Source organism: Urtica dioica, chromosome 5 (assembly GCF_054948205.1).
Source record: "Urtica dioica subsp. dioica isolate 48M chromosome 5, U.dioica_male_clone48M_v1_H2, whole genome shotgun sequence".
Taxonomy (NCBI): domain Eukaryota; kingdom Viridiplantae; phylum Streptophyta; class Magnoliopsida; order Rosales; family Urticaceae; genus Urtica; species Urtica dioica.
Window position 1 is genome coordinate 37,227,315 of NC_142760.1, and position 16,449 is coordinate 37,243,763.

The 16,449-nt window shown below is 43.2% G+C and overlaps 1 protein-coding gene across 1 annotated transcript; it reads left to right on the forward strand.

The window, feature by feature from the left end:
• The first annotated feature begins 702 nt into the window (after positions 1-702).
• Positions 703-1,491, forward strand: LOC149398243 (uncharacterized). The gene has a single exon (XM_089614521.1). The coding sequence runs from the start codon at positions 703-705 to the stop codon at positions 1,489-1,491; it is 789 nt and encodes a 262-aa protein (XP_089470647.1).
• The last annotated feature ends 14,958 nt before the right edge of the window (positions 1,492-16,449 follow it).

The following is a 16,449-nucleotide window of genomic DNA, read 5'->3' on the forward strand; positions in this document are numbered from 1 at the left end:
TTGCAGAAACGGAAATGACTCCTTTCGCTAAAAACATCACCGACGTTTTCATTGGAGATGCCGGGAAAGTTCCTCTTCCTCGGTACAATGGGACCTCGAACCCGAAAGCTTACATCCTGTCCTTTAGAATCTGCCAAACTATTTGGAGCTTATTTGGAGCTGCCTTAGAGTGGTTCTCCAGACTCGAGCCTAACTCTATCTATAGTTTTGCCAAACTATCGGCAGCATTCCTAAAACATTATTCGATGTTCGTAGAGGACAAACTCACGATAGCAGACCTATGGGGGGTCCAGCAGAATCTGCCATAACCTCTCTAAGGAATGGTCTGTGGCATGAATCGAGATTTAAACTAGAGATGACTGTAAACCGCTCCCTTGCGTTGGAAGACGCAATCCACAAAGCCGCAAACTACGCTAAGGCGGAGGAGGAGTTTGCCTCCTTAGCCAAACAACTTACGGCCGAGAAGAAGCCACACGCGAACACATGGGTGCGGCCTGTAAGCGCAGAGGGCAATCCCCAAAGGCCCAGCCCCCAGGAGGCCGGGCCACAGGTCAGGAAGAAGCACGCCCCTCCGGGTTTTGCTTTCAACATAGGAGACGAAAACAAGGAAGGACGTCCCCAAGGAAAAAATGGACTAGGAACCCAAACGCGTTCTGCGATTTCCATCAGGCGAACGACCACGCCACAATAAATTGCGAAACTATGGGCAAAGTTTTGGTTGAAAAATATGCGAAGGGGGAGCTGAAAAACATCGATTTGGGTCCCCTACCCAAAAAGAAGATTTTCAACAACCGCGGGAGAGGCAACCCCTCACCTAAGAGATTTAGGCCCAGTGATGAAGGGGAACCAGAGTCCCCACCGACCACGACGAAACATCGAGTCGACTTCATAATGGGCGGTTCAAAATTTTGCAATGGCTTAGTTAACTTGATTAAAGCTCATCAGCGTCAGCTGATGAATAAGACCACCAAGATCGGAGCAGAACATGATGTTCAAATCTCATTCTCCGAAAAAGAAGCCTCTGGGGCAACCGACCCGCACGACGATACGCTCGTGATAACGATCGACGCGTCTAACTGCGAGGTCGCTCGAGTCCTAATCGATGGAGGAAGCTCCGTAGATCTCATTTTTAAAGACACCCTCAAGAGAATGGGAATCGAGGAATCTGAGATTGAAAGGGAGCAGACCCAGTTAACAGGCTTTAACGGGTCGATTACTCCATCGCTAGGAACCATGAAGCAGCCTGTAAAGACCAATGAGATAAACAAGATAGTTGAATTCCAAGTGCTAGAATGTCTCTCCCCCTATAACATTATCCTGGGACGACCATGGATACATAGAATGAGGGCCGTCCCCTTGACCCTTCATCAGTGTATCCAATTTCCCACGCCTGAAGGGATAAGAGAGATCAGAAGAAACCAGGCAACCTCCCGTAGCTGCTATCTCGCCAACCACAAGCAAAATGATAAAAAGGGCAATGAGAAGCAATAGCAATTAATGAATGTAGAGCCAACTAAGAAAGAAAGATCGGACTCCCCAAGTACTGAGAATCGGACTCCTCATAGTGCGTAGGGATCGGAGCCGAGCTCAAGCGAAGTATACGGCGAGAGCTGATTTGTTTTCTGAAACGAAATAAATCTACTTTCGCCTGGATGACAGAAGACATGCCAGGGATTAGTATCGACGTTACGTCTCACCAGCTTAACGTTGATCCTAGTTTCAAACCAGTAAAGCAAAAAAGACACAAGCTCGGTCCCAACAGAGCATCCGTAGTCAACGACGAAGTCGAAAGACTCCCCAAAGCCGATTCAATCCGCGAAGTCAAATATCCGGACTGGTTGGCAAACACCTAGTCGTAAAGAAAAAGAATAGAAAATGGAAGGTATGCATCGACTTCACGGACCTAAACAAAGCATGCCCCAAAGACAGCTTCCCGTTGCCACATATTGACCAACTTGTCGAGGCAACCGTGTTACTTAAAGTACTCTCGTTCATGGACGCATTCTCATGATACAACCAGATCCTAATGCACCCGGACGACCAAGAAAAAACGGCATTCATAACAGACCGATGCACATATTTCTACAAGGTCATGCCATTTGGATTAAAAAACGCTGGCGCCACTTATCAAAGGCTGGTCAACAAAATGTTCAAAGAAAAAATAGGAAAAACGATGGAGGTGTATATCGATGACATGCTCGTCAAGTCTATAAGATAAAATGACCACGTAGGACATTTAGAGGAATGTTTCGAGGTACTGAATAAGTATCAAATGAAACTGAACCCTACCAAATGTTCATTCGGAGTGTCCTCTGGGAAATTCCTCGGGTACTTAGTCACCCGCCGAGGAATTGAAGCAAACCCGGACCAGTTGAATGCCCTTCGAGAAATGCCCTCACCTCGTAATAGACGCGAGGTGCAGAGGTTGACAGGCCGAATCTCCACCCTTAATCGTTCCATTTCTCGGTCCACGGGCAAATGTCTCCCATTCTACCGACTCCTTAAAGGAAATAAAAAGCTCGAATGAGACGAAAAATGTGAAAAGGCATTCAAATAACTAAAAGAATATCTATCGACACCCCTGATTCTGGAAAAGCCCACGGTAGGAGAGCCACTCCACCTATACGTCGCAGTTTCCCAAGCGGCAGTTAGTGGAGTGCTCGCGAGGGAAGAGCAAGGGGACCAACGACCCATATTCTATGTGAGTAAGTCGTTAGTCGATGCAGAAACTCGATATCCTATCATGGAAAAATTGGCCTTAGCCGTGGTTTATGCTGCACGAAACTCCGGCCTTACTTCCAATCCCACTCCAAAATAGTGATGACGACCCAACCGCTGAGAAGTTTCTTACACAACCCAAATCAGTCGAGAAGATTGACCAAATGGACCGTAGAACTGAGCGAGTACGACATCGAGTATCGAATTAGGACTTGCGCTAAATCTCAGGTTTTAGCGGACTTCCTCTTTGAACTCCCAAGAGAAGACCCCGCCGTGACCGAAGACGAGGGCACCTGGACACTAAAAGTGGACAGCGCATCGTCAAAACAAGGGGCAGGAGTAGGAATACACCTAACATCCCCCACGACGAGGTCATCGAGCAATCCTTCAGACTCGCCATCGTTGCATCCAATAATGAGGCCGAATACAAAGCACTAATAGCTGGACAAAGATTGGTTACAGCCGTCGGAGCAAAGCAAGTATAAGCTTTCTGCGACTCTCAGCTCGTAGCAAATCAATACTCCGGCTAATACGAGACGCGAGATGAGCGAATGGAAGCCTATTCAAAGGTCGTAAAAGACCTTACGACGCAGTTCAAACAATTCTCTCTAACACGAATCCCTAGGGGTGAAAACACCTCAGCAGACGCACTAGCCGCCTTGGCATCCACTTCAGATCCGGACCTTAAAAGGACCATACCAGTCGAGACAATCAAACAACCTTCCATAGCCACCACTGTCGCTGCAGTAATAACTATAGAAGGGGGGGGGGATTGGAGAGATGAAATCATACATTACATCACAACTGGTACGGTCCCGTCCGACAAGATGGCGAAACACAAACTCGTACTGAGAAGTGCAAGATTCTGCGTGGTAAACAGAAACCTGTTCAAAAGAAGTTTCGCAGGTCCATACCTCAAGTGCGTTAGTACGGATGAGTCAAAACAAATCCTAGAAGACATACCCGAGGGAGAATACGAATGTCACGCAGGGGGAATGGCACTTGCCATTAAAATAAAGAGGCAATCCTACTTTTGGCCGACCATGTTGGCAGAGTGCGAGGCGCACTCGCGCCACTGCGACCAATACGCCACACACCTAACATAAAGAGACCCGCATAAGAGTTTTCCTCCATCTCGGCTCCATACCCATTCATGAAATGGTCTATGGACATCGTAGGACCAATGCCGGCCGCCCCTGGCGGACTAAGATTTTTTTTATTAATCTTAACAGATTATTTTTCAAAATGGGTCGAAGCTGGTGCCTTCGTCTTGATCAAAGACGTCGACGTCGAAGCATTCATCTGGAAAAATATTATCTGTCGGCACAAGACCCCCCACGAAATCGTGACAGACAACGGGTCACAATTTATATCCAAAAAATTCAGAACATTTTGCTACAATAATAACGTGGAACTGAGGATGTCAATACCACGATACCCTCAGGGAAACGGACATGCAGAGGCAGCAAATAAGACCATCGTAAACTCCCTCAAAAAGAGGGTCACGGCTAAAAAAGGACGGTGGGCGAAAGAGCTACCAGGGGTGCTCTGGGCCTACCGAACCAGTCCACGAAGGCCAACAGGGGAAACTCCGTTCTCCTTAGTACATGGAATCGAATCAGTCATCCCGGTCGAACACCAAGTGCAAACTCTAAGAACGATGCACGCACACGAGGATGAGCCAGAAAATGATCAATCGTTATGCGATGCCTTGGATTTTATAGACGAAAAATGGGAGTCGGCCTTGATACGACTATCCCACTATAAACAGTCCATCGCCAAATTCAATAATAAGGGCATAAACTCTAGAAAATTCGAAGTAGGAGATTTAGTCCTCCGAAAAATATTTCAAAACACTGTCGAGAATAGTGCCGGGAAATTGGGCGCAAATTGGGAAGGCCCTTATAGATTCACCAAGATCGCACATCCCGGCGTCTATGAACTTGAAACACTCAACAGAGTCCCGATTTTAAGGTCATGCAACGCCTCGAACCTTAAAAGGTACTATTGCTAAAATCAGTAAGAACCGAACTACGTCTGACTTGATCCCTGCATGAGGGTATGTAGGCAGCTTTTCTTTGCAAAGGCACAGTCCCACCTTAATAGAAATATTCAAAACTGCTCATTTCGAGAAAAACTACAAAAATATGATAATAGGGCTCCGGGGCCCACACTTCGTCTTAGAGGTTCAGACCTCAAACTAGGACTACGATGTGAACACCTAACGACCAAGGCGATATCCGAAATCTCACTTCGTCATCTCACGTAACATCTGAATTAGAGGCTGCACCTCGGCAAGGTAGACCTCACCCAGGGAAAACAAAGTGAAACTTTTTAGATCCCGACGATCTAAAAGACTTAACAACGTCTGGGTAAAATTCATTTGATTACTTCAGCCTAAGGGAAACATTTTAGATACTCGGCGATCTGAAAGACTTAGCAAATATAAAAGACATATGTCAACGTGACTCCGGCCTAAGGGAAACATTTTAGATACTTCGACGATCTAAAAGACTTGGCGAATTTGAAAATATCATTATATGACTTCGGCCTAAATCTTAAGGGAAACGTTTTAGATCTTGGCGATCTAAAAGACTTGACAGATTTTAGAAAACCCGAATTGATTAAGACTTCGACTAAGTAACATTTAATGGAAACCCTCAGAACGAAAGGTCGACCTGAATGAGTTAAACAAAATAAACAAACATTCATGCATTCTTAAAAGAATTTGGCGAGCTAAAAGACTTGGCAAAATCTGAAGAAGTGAAAATTGCATAAAATAACAAATACTAACAAAATCATCCAAATAAAATAGGGGTACCGAAGCCCCCTATAATTGTTTCAAAATGAATAAAAATTTCACCCAAAACAAACTGGCCCAAAAGAATTACTGATAAAAAGAGAGAGTAAATGGTCGCGGAGAGCAAGACTTCAAGCTCAGACTTCGGGACGCTCCGGGGTCGGGGTGAACATTTGCGCACCCTCATCGGCCTCTGGAATCGGGTTCAGGGCTTCGTCCGTCACGCCCATCATCGACCTGTGTTCGTCGAGCGGAGGAGCTTCTGACTCCTGGACCTCGGCAGGGATGTCGGCGGCGGTATTGATAGGAACGTCGGCAGTAGAGTCCGCGGGGATCTCGGGAGGAGAGTGGTCGACGTAAAGAGTAAATGGGATATCCTCGACCTCGGGAACAAAGATAGCAGCAAACTCCGCCTCATACTGAGCGATGTCATCCTCAGTATCTTTAAGTTCGCCAGCCCAGTCGGAGATATCCCCCTTTAATGCCTCGAGATCAACTCTTTATTGCCCCGACAATTCTCAAGCTTCTTTAGGACGAGGACGGCCTCGTCCATTTTCTCCTTTTGAGCACGATATTTCAGTATCTTCTCCCGATAGCGCAGCGAGGTCGCCTTCCTCGCCGCTAAGACTGCCCTCTCCTTCTCGGCCTTTGGCGACCTCTTAAACTTCGCCGCCTCGTCCCGAGCGGCCTCCAGGTCCCGGTCCTGGTTCCTCACCATGGCTTCGTCCACGTCGAGCTTCTTTTTCAGCTCGGCTGAGTGAACACCCCACCACTCGATGATGGTGTCCTTCTTCTTGACCTCGGCCTCCAGAGCTTTGGTCTTCGCAACCAGATTCGCTTGCGCAGCCTTGTACTTCTCCAAAAGGGCGTCCTTTGCAGCGACGTCCTCCTCGAGGGAAGCTACTTTGCCGCCCACCTCCTTGAGCTCGGCCTGAAGGGACTCCATCCCCTTTTTCACCGAGGCCAGTTCGGATAGAGAAGCGTTCGCCTTCCGAAGATGCTTCTCATACCGGAACACGCCCCGGTTGAACTGAGTCGACAGCTGCACACAAAAATATCGCTAAGTATCCCAGTTCGACATCGTAATAAAAATAACAATAAAAGTGATAGGACTTACCCCGGTAATGGTCGAGGCCATGCAGCGGTACCAATCTGCCTCTGTCAGTTCGGGGACTTTGGGCAGCTCATGACCTTCTATGGTCAGCTGCCTGAGGAACTCTGCAGACGAATAAAGGTCGTCGCAGAGTAGGTGGTCCTGGTTGTAGTGGAAGTTGACGTAGTGCGCCTTCTTCGGGTCACCTCCATGAGACCTCGCCAGACCACCACGAGTCCTCACCGGGCCACTCCCGCTGGCCGGGGTCTTCTCAATTCTGTCCCCCTGAGCCGCTTCAGCCTCAGAGGCACTCTCTGGCCTACTCGCGGCCACCGCGGGTTCTGGGGTCCTACCCCCGTTGCCCTTGCTCTTCTTATTCTTCTTCCTCAGCTCGCCTTCGGGATGGGCGTCATCCTCCTCGCCTCGGCCCAAATTCTGGCCCGTCGGCATTTTTCTCTTTTTGAGAGATGCCGAGGCCTCGACGGAGTTGTCGACCTACCCAACCGTCGGGGTTGGAATAGACCCAGGGGCTTGATCGCCCTGAACATCGCCGGTCCCCGCGGTGACCGCCTCGTTCTCAACATCCACGACTGGGATGTCGGCCCGAAGACGCTATCCGGTGACCTCGACTTCGGGGTCTTGAGAGTGACCCAAGGGCATAGTGGCTGAGGAAGAGGCCATGGCGGCCTTTTTGTTATGCCTCGCGTCGCGAGCGCTGACAAGCACGTTCATGTTGTCCTCGGTTACTACAAAAAAAGAGAAATAATCAGTCAAAATTGTTAAGGAAAAATAGAAAAAGAAAAAGAAATTATTGGCCGAACTAACCTTCTTCGAGAACGACGCTTGGAGGAGATGGCCAAAGTCCGGCCGAGATGAAACGCTCCGGAGTGAAGCTTGACCACTCACCGCGGCCTTCCTGAAGTTGGTCGAGTATGGCAGCGAACTCTGCGAGCGAAGGAGCCTTGATTTTTCCTACAAAAATAGGGGAAAAACGTTAATACTAAAATAATAATAATAATAATAATAATAATAATAATAATAATAATAATAATAATAATAATAATAATAATAATAATAATAATAATAATAATAATAATATGAAAACAAAAATAAATAAAAATATAAAATATTTGAAAAATTCGCGTACTCGGTGAGCTCGCCCACTTCGCCAAAAAATTACGAGCTCGGCTTTCGAGGGATTGCTCGTTAACGGCGAAGTAAAAGTAACGCCGCCCCCAATTCTTGTCTTTCGAAGAGAGACGAGAGATCACTCCCTGACCTGCGGCCTTCGAAGGATAGAAACACTTGGGGTCGTGTTTCGAGTTCGCCTTGACCACGCAAAGACGGACTAAGTCCATCGGGACGAGGTCGACTTTCTGTTCGTGGGCCTAAACTAAGAGGCCCAAGACCATCTGAACGAAGTTGGGACACATCTGGCCCCAGGGCTTTGACGAAGTAAAAAAGAAGAGGGTGGATCGGGAACCGAAGTCTACACGACTCCAACCAAACCTCATAAATACAACAGTACCCCTCGACCAGGGTATCTGCACTAGCGAGCGGTGGTGGAAGGAGAAGCCCGATCTCGGGGGCTATCTGATATTTGCATCGGATGCCTGAAAGGTCCGAGCTCTTAACAGCCGAAGGCATGCGGATGTCCTCATTACCCAAGGGATTGGGTCCCGACTGAGGAACCCCGGACCCAGACATTTAATTTTTAAGAAATAAAGGAAGGATAAAAGTGTTTGGAGGTTTGAAGTTCGTTTGAGTTCGCTTGGCGAACTGAAGGCGAAGTGTTTAAAAAAATATGAATTTGTTTGAGTTCGCTGGTGGAACTGAAAGAAATTCGAAATCGAATTCACGAAAAAGGCGAAAGTCTTAGAGAGAAAAGAAATAAGTATTTCGAAGAAAGTGAAAGAAGAGAGAAGTTACCTTTTCGTCGAAACCACTCGAATCATAAATGAAATAAGAAGTCTTTTCGAATTACTCTTATTTATAACCATTTATATTAAACCGAATTCCGATAAAATCTAATGATTACGAATCAAATCAAATATTCGGTCGGTTAAAATAATATAAAATATTAACTAACATCTGAGTCTTCGATTTTGACTGCTGGAGCGCGGCTGACGTCGCGCCACGGGTCGAAAGTATTTCGGAAATGCGCGCCAAGCGCCAAAAAGGAAAATTCGAAAATTTCTCCCCCTTTTATTTCGGGATTTCGAAAGTTTCACTCAAGTATTTTAAAAAATATTCGAAATATTTCTCAAAATACTCGGGGGCTAATTGTGGAGGTTAAAAATCAATTTTCTAAAATTAAAATCATTCAAGTTGAGCTTTGGTTCGACCAAAGCCCAACAGTAGACCCAGTCCGACCCTAAGGACTTATCTGGGCCCAGCTCGACCTTCAGCCCAACAGCAGACCCAGTCCGACCCTAAGGACTTATTTGGGATCAGCTCGACCTCTGAAGGTCGAGCTGAGCCCATTCAGAAGCCCAGTTCGCCAAAGAAAGGATGAGTCAGCCCTGTTGACCTAGTCGAAGGAATCAGTCTTGATCATATAGAAGACCTCGCCGCGAAAGATCGTATCTGAGATAACTTCGACCATCGACGTAGCAGAGTCGAACTGATCAACACGTGTCCTCTTCAACTAATTCTCTCCTGCGATAAATAGAAGCCGATATGTTGATTTTCGCACACACAAGCCTACATATTTTAATTCTCGATATTTCCTCTGCTGTTTCTTACTTTTGAGTTCGCCCACTTGAGTTCGTCACTTCGCCCCTTCTTGTAACACATCTGACCATCAATAAAATATTAAATTCTTTTTTTTTTTGTGTTCGTTCATTTCTTTTCATACTGGTTTTGTTTCTTATAGTCTTCAGAGACCCATCTATAAATAAATCAAATATATATCATATTATAATTTGTGATTGTTGACGATCCCGAAATCGACATCGACAATAAACATAGATAATATTCAGTGGATCCACTCATCACAATGAAGTTGAATTCTTGAGTAGAAAACAAATTCATTTGAACCGAGAGATCTCAATGTCAACTCTTTAGTGGAGTCAGCTGACATTAAGCTAAATTTGAAAAAGGTTTGTGAACTTTTGAGTCCAAGTATGTTAGCTCAAGCTTTGTTCATTTGGATCCATGAGGTCACTGTCACAAGTCATATCGAGTAGGATTAGTTAAACTAGAAGCTAAGTCAAAACAAGAACTAGACAAGTTTTACGAAAATTGTCTAAAGGGTAATTTTGTCTTTTGGACATAGGATGAAATGAATGTCAATAAATAAGTTTTTTGACAATGTCATATGATGACAAACAATTTAAACCACACGGCCAAGTTCATCAATTTGGACTTTGAGGATTAATTTCATTTCATGGAATTTTACTTGAAAATTCTTAATGGACTTTTCTTATGTTGTCATGAACAAATGAAGAAATATCTAGAAGGCCTATCTAGAAGGTCTTGCATGTCCAAATGGAGAGAAAGAGAAACCAATTTTGTGCATTGATGTATGAAGATACTTGCCAAAAGAAAAAGAGGAAACACATTTCCTCTACAAGGAATGCAAGTGGGCGTCCAAGAGAGAGCAAGACAAATGAGGAAACAAATCCAAGGCTTCTAGAAGCAAGCTTGGACGTCCAACATGAGAAAAAGGGAAGCCAATATTTGCTCATGAAAATGTGATATTTTATAGAAGAGGAAACTACCTTTATGAAGGTAATCCTTCTCATATAAATAGAGCCCTCATTCCTCTCATTTTCTCATCCCACATAAGTTAGAGATTGAGAGCCTCTCTCTCTAGACATTGTGGCCGCCCCCCCCCCCCCCCCCCTCTCTCTAGAACTCTCTTTTCGTTTTTGTTTTGGCACCTAGGTCCACATTTGACCTAGTGTTTATTTTAGCTCTTCGACTCTAAGACTTGTTCTTGAGTCGTCGTGTTTAAAACTGCCCACACACTTATTCCTTCTTATCTCGAGTGATTTATGTGATAGAAACTTTCGTGGTTACTCGAGTTCCCGAAGAACGAAGAAAGACGAACGGCGTGGGGAGACGAGCGATTCAACCTCCACAAGCTTCTCAACGATCAAGCTTCATAAAGGTTAGTAAACATGTAATCGCTTTTAGATAGTTTTAATAATAACATGTGCTTGCTCTTTGTCTAAGTTAGTAAAATTGTTTTACTTGTTTAAAAGAAAATTTTTATTTTCCGCCGCTTGCTCGAAGCGTTAAATCTTTTCTTAACCCTAGATCAATTCCAACAAATGGTATCAGATCTATGGTCAAAGATATGCATGTACATGTGATTAAAACTATGAGCTTGAAAATCGTTTTCGAAAGATTACTCGTTTTTTGATAAGTTAGAATTGTTACCTTAGATTTTTTTTTTAATTTATTGCTCGTCTTTAAAATGAAAATCATGTTGATTTTCTATGACTTTAGGAGGTTATTAAAACACATTAGAATCAGTTCTAAAAGTTTTTAATTTTTTATAATGAAAAACGTGTTTTTAAAGTTTGAGAAATTTCGGGTAATTTTGTGACTAGTTATATTGTCTTGCTAGTTTCGTTTATTTACTCGTTTCGTTTTACGTTTCTTGTTATTTACTTTTATACCATGTTATTATCATGTTAATAAAACACATTAAAAGCTTTAACAACTCTCTAAAACGTTCCGTTACACTCGATTTTTTTTGCACTCAAATCCGAACTTTAATTATTTCCTGTTTTCTTCGAGCTCGAGAAAAACTTTAATTATTTTGTAGAATGTTTTGATTTTTGAAAAATTAACTTGAATTGAATTTCTTTTAAAAACTAGTTTGAATTTTGAAAAACCGTTTTCACTTTCAAACTTGAAAATATTTTGTCATCCAAATCAAATAAGTTTTCAAAATGTTTTCAAAACTATATCTATATAACATATGTTCAAAATCTATATGCTCTTGACAATTTGAGTGGGAGGTCTCCTCGAAGACGAGCCGAAAAATAAAAGATGTGTAAGTGAGTTGAAGTTCACATTTCCCTCATGCACTAACACTTCTCTTCCTTGAAAATGAAGATCTAGGATTCATTTCTAGAAGTCCACTCTATCGTTATATAACTAGGAAATTTGTTTTCGAACTTATAAGATCGATGTGCCAACTCTAAAAACTAAGTGGGAGGGTTATACTTGTTGTTTGTAACCCACGATCCCCAACTCTAATGAAAGAAGCAATTAAACGTTTGACTAAGAGTCACTCTTGTGGCCCTCTCTTCAATGAGAGTACTCTATGGCGTTTTTTCTTCGATCATTGCTCAATGAGCTACGTCCGAGAGTGAGACGATGAAGACAAGGCCTCCTTTTGGGGGATTGTTTTTTCAAAGTTGACATTTTGGACTAAGTGGTTGGTTGCACACTTAGACTCAATCCCTAGTAATCCTCTCTTGAGACTCTACGAAAGGATGTGAGTGATCAAACCAATTTAAAAGGTGGCTAGTCAAAATTGGTGGATTGACATCTTGGCTAAGCATTAATGATGTGTCATTTACTTATAAAATGAGATTTTTTGCGGCCTTCTCTTGAGGGAGTAGAGTGTCATTTCGTTTATAACACCTTTGGATTTTATCAAATCTTAAAAACTTAAATCCTAAACCAAAGACTAATCATAAACTTGTTTCAACTCTTATAGGCAAAATGTCTCTCAACCCTCTCCAACCATCCTTTCCTCAAACAAACTCGAAGGGGAAATTACGTCGACTGGAAATGTAACCTCGACATCGTCCTTACCGTGGACAAGCACAAATGGGTTCTCACCACCCTCTGTCCTCCTCAAACGAATGAAGATTCGACACAAGAGGAGAAAGACGCCTTGGCGGCCTGGCTTCGATCCGATGAGATTGCGAGATGCTATATTTTGGAATCTATGAACAATGTGTTGCAACAACAACATCGTGACATCGAGACTGCTGCCGACATGCTCTACAATCTCCATGAGATGTTTGGAGGGCAAGGACGTCAAGCAAGGCAACAAGCGGTCCGACAGTTTTTGAACTGTCGCATGAAGGCTGGAACTCCCATTAGAGATCATATGATGCTGATCATTAGTTATCTAAACGAAATGGAGATTCTTGGATCTGAGATTGATGGGGAGACCAAACTAGATATGATATTGGAAACTCTCCCCGAGTCTTTTGATACCTTCAAGCTGAACTACTCCATGAACAAGCTAGAGTACACTGTTACCAAGTTTATGAAGGAACTTCGCACCGCTGAGGGTCTCACTAAGAAAAAGAGGACTCAAGGAGAGGTACATGCTACTGCCTCCACCTCTGGATCTAAGAAGAGACCTCGCAAGGCCGAGAAGAAGAACCAACCCAAGGTTCAAAAGAAGAAGAAGACGCCAAAGGTTCCTAAGGTGGACAAGTCTAACGACAAGTGCCACCACTGCAATGAACCTGGTCACTGGCGTAGAAACTGTCCTGCCTACCTCAAGACCAAGGAAAAAGGTATTGTACTTATTACCAAAGCTTGTTTAGTAGCTGATAATGTATCATCGTGGATTCTTGATTCCGCTGCTACTAACCATATTTGCTGCTTCTTGACTAGTTTTAGGAAAAGCAAAAGCTTAGAGGAAGGCGACTTCTGCTTCAAGTGGGATGATGGGAGCTTGGTGTCTGCGAAGGCTATGGGATCCGTGACGCTGTCTTTTGAAGACTGCACTTTAAATTTGAATAATGTTTATTATGTTCCTTCCTTTCGGAAAAACTTTATATCTGTTGCTCAACTTTTCGAGCAAGATTATTGTTTAAAATTTATAAAGAATGGAATTTGTATCTCTTTTTCAAATTCTGTTGTCACTGATGCATGTATGAAGAATGCTCTCTTTTACATTTATCCCACTCAACCTTCTCTTTTAGACACTGAAATAGATATAGATGTAGTTAGGGAGCCAAAGAGGATAAAAATTTCTGATTCCTCCGATCAAACAAACTCAACATATCTCTGGCAATTAAGACTTGGTCATATTACTCTAGATATGATTAAGAGACCTGTGAGTAGGGCTGTACAAAACCGAATCGAAAATCGGATAAAACCAATATCCAAACCGAACCGAAATCGAAATCTGGAGCTACGCCAGATAACCAAAATTCAGATTCGGATAACCGATCCGGTTTCAAAAATTGGACCGGATATCGGATTTGATTTTAGACAAATTTGGATATCGGTTATATAACAAAAAAAATTTATTTAAAAAATTAAATTAAAAATAATTAAACATAGGTCTTTCACAACCACATAGACCATGATTTTGAAAGAAAAAAAAACTTCACAACGTTTTTTACCTAACTTTTATTTTTTAGACAATGAATTATTATTTTAGAGCTTTATATGACTCGTTTTGTACTCGTATTTAAATCATTGTAAGAATTTTAGAACTTGATATGCATTTTACAAACTGGATAGCCGGTTTGTTTAAACCGGATATAAAACTGGATCCGAAATTTAAAGAATTGGATAACCGAATTTTGAAAAACGGATATTGGATTTAAGAAACCGGATAACCAAATTTCGGTTTTAGACAGAATTGGACCGGATATTGGACCGAATTTTTAAAAACCGAATATTCGGATTCGGATATAAAAAATGTAAGAAACCGAACCGAACCGATCCAGTGTCAGCCCTACTTGAAAGGGATGGTTCTCTCCAAGCCTCTGCAATAGGTTCACTACCTACTTGTGAATCTTGCATAGAAGGAAAAATGACTAAGCGACCTTTCTACGATAAGGGTCGAAGAGCCACTGAGTTGCTAGAACTAGTACATTCTGATGTATGTGGTCCACTCAGTCAACAGGCGCGTGGAGGATACGAATACTTCGTTACCTTCACTGATGATTACTTAAGATACGGTTTTGTCTATGCTCAAACACAAATCCGAGATCTTTAACGTATTTAAGATCTTTCGGACTTTAGTGGAAAAGCAAACTGGCAAACAGATCAAAACCCTTTGATCTGATCGAGGAGGTGAGTATATGTCTGGAGAGTTCGATGACTTTCTTAAAGAAGAACGTATCGCTTCTCAGCTTACCGCACCTGGCACACCTCAACAAAATGGAGTGGCAGAGAGAAGAAACCGAACTCTTATGGAGATGGTTAAATCAATGATGTGTTACTCATCACTCCCTCTTTCCTTTTTGGAATATGCCCTCAAAACAGCCGCATATATTCTGAACCAAGTTCTATCTAAAACGGTTCCTGCTACCCCATATGAACGATGGATTGACCGTAAAGTAAACCTAGGCCGCATCAAAATTTGGGGTTGCCCTGCACACGTGCTGAGGCAAAAGACTAGCAAGTTGGCTAGTAGGTCAGAATTGTGTCTGTTCGTTGGATATCCAAACGAAACCAAAGGTTTCACATTCTATAGTCTCGAGGACGACAAGACTTTCGTTAGCACGAATGCTCATTTCCTTGAGGAGGACTTTATGAAAGATGTAAAACCTAGAAGTAAAATTGTGCTTGAAGAAAAGTTGGGTGAGGAAGCTTCTACCTCATCTGTAAGAACTGTTCTTACCCCAACTAAAACACAACCTAACTCATCAGAACCTCGTCAAGTAGTACTTCGACGTAGTGGGATGGCTTCTCAAAAGCATGACAGGTACATGTCTTATGGAGACAATCTCGTAGTCGTCTCTGACATGGATGATCCTGTTTCCTATAGCCAAGCGATGGCTTGTTCTGAATCAAACCTTTGGCTTGACGCCATGAAAGTTGAAATGCACTCGATGTATGTCAACAAAGTCTGGAAACTTGTCGACCTTCCTGAAGGGATTAAACCTGTAGGGTGTAAGTGGATATACAAGAAGAAAATGGGTCCGGATGGGAACGTCGAGACGTTCAAAGCACGACTTGTGGCTAAGGGTTACACCAAAAAAGAAGGGATTGACTATGAAGAAACTTTCTCGCCAGTCGCGATGCTTAAATCCATCCGCATACTTCTATCCATAGCTGCAGCTTTCGACTATGAGATCTGGTAAATGGATGTAAAGACTGCCTTCCTGAATGGCAATCTTGACGAGCGCATTTATATGGCTCAACCAGACGGTTTCATGGAAGAAGGTCAAGAGACCAAGGTTTGTGAGTTTCTTAAGTCCATTTATGGATTAAAGCAAGCATCTAGGTCATGGAATATTAGATTCGATGGAACTGTGAAGAGCTTCGGTTATGAGCAGTCCATAGATGAGCCATGTGTTTACAAGTTAATACAGGAAGGCAAAGTTGTGTTTCTGGTACTGTATGTCGATGATATATTACTCATAGATAATGATGTGGGTAAGTTATCTGAGGTTAAGGCCTAGCTAGCAAAGCAATTCGATATGAAGGATCTAGGAGAAGCCGCGTACATTCTGGGGATCCAAATATTTTGAGATCGGAAGAACCGGACTCTGTCGCTCTCTCAAGCATCTTATATTGATAAGGTGATGGATCGCTTCTCGATGCAAGACTCCAAGAAGGGCCTAACACCCTTTAGGCATGGAGTCTCACTCTCTAAGGACCAGTCTCCCAAGACTGCACAAGAGATTGAGGACATGAGAAAAATTCCTTACGCCTCAGCCGTAGGAAGTCTCATGTATGCTATGCTTTGCACTAGACCAGATATCTGATTCGCAGTTGGCGTAGCCGTTTTCAATCCAAACCTGGACCCGAGCACTGGATTGCTGTTAACCATGTTCTTAAGTATCTTCGAAGAACTAGGAACTTGATGCTTACATATTCAGGTACTGACCTGACTATGACAGGATATACTGACTCCTATTTTCAAGCGGGTAAGGATTCCAGGATATCCACT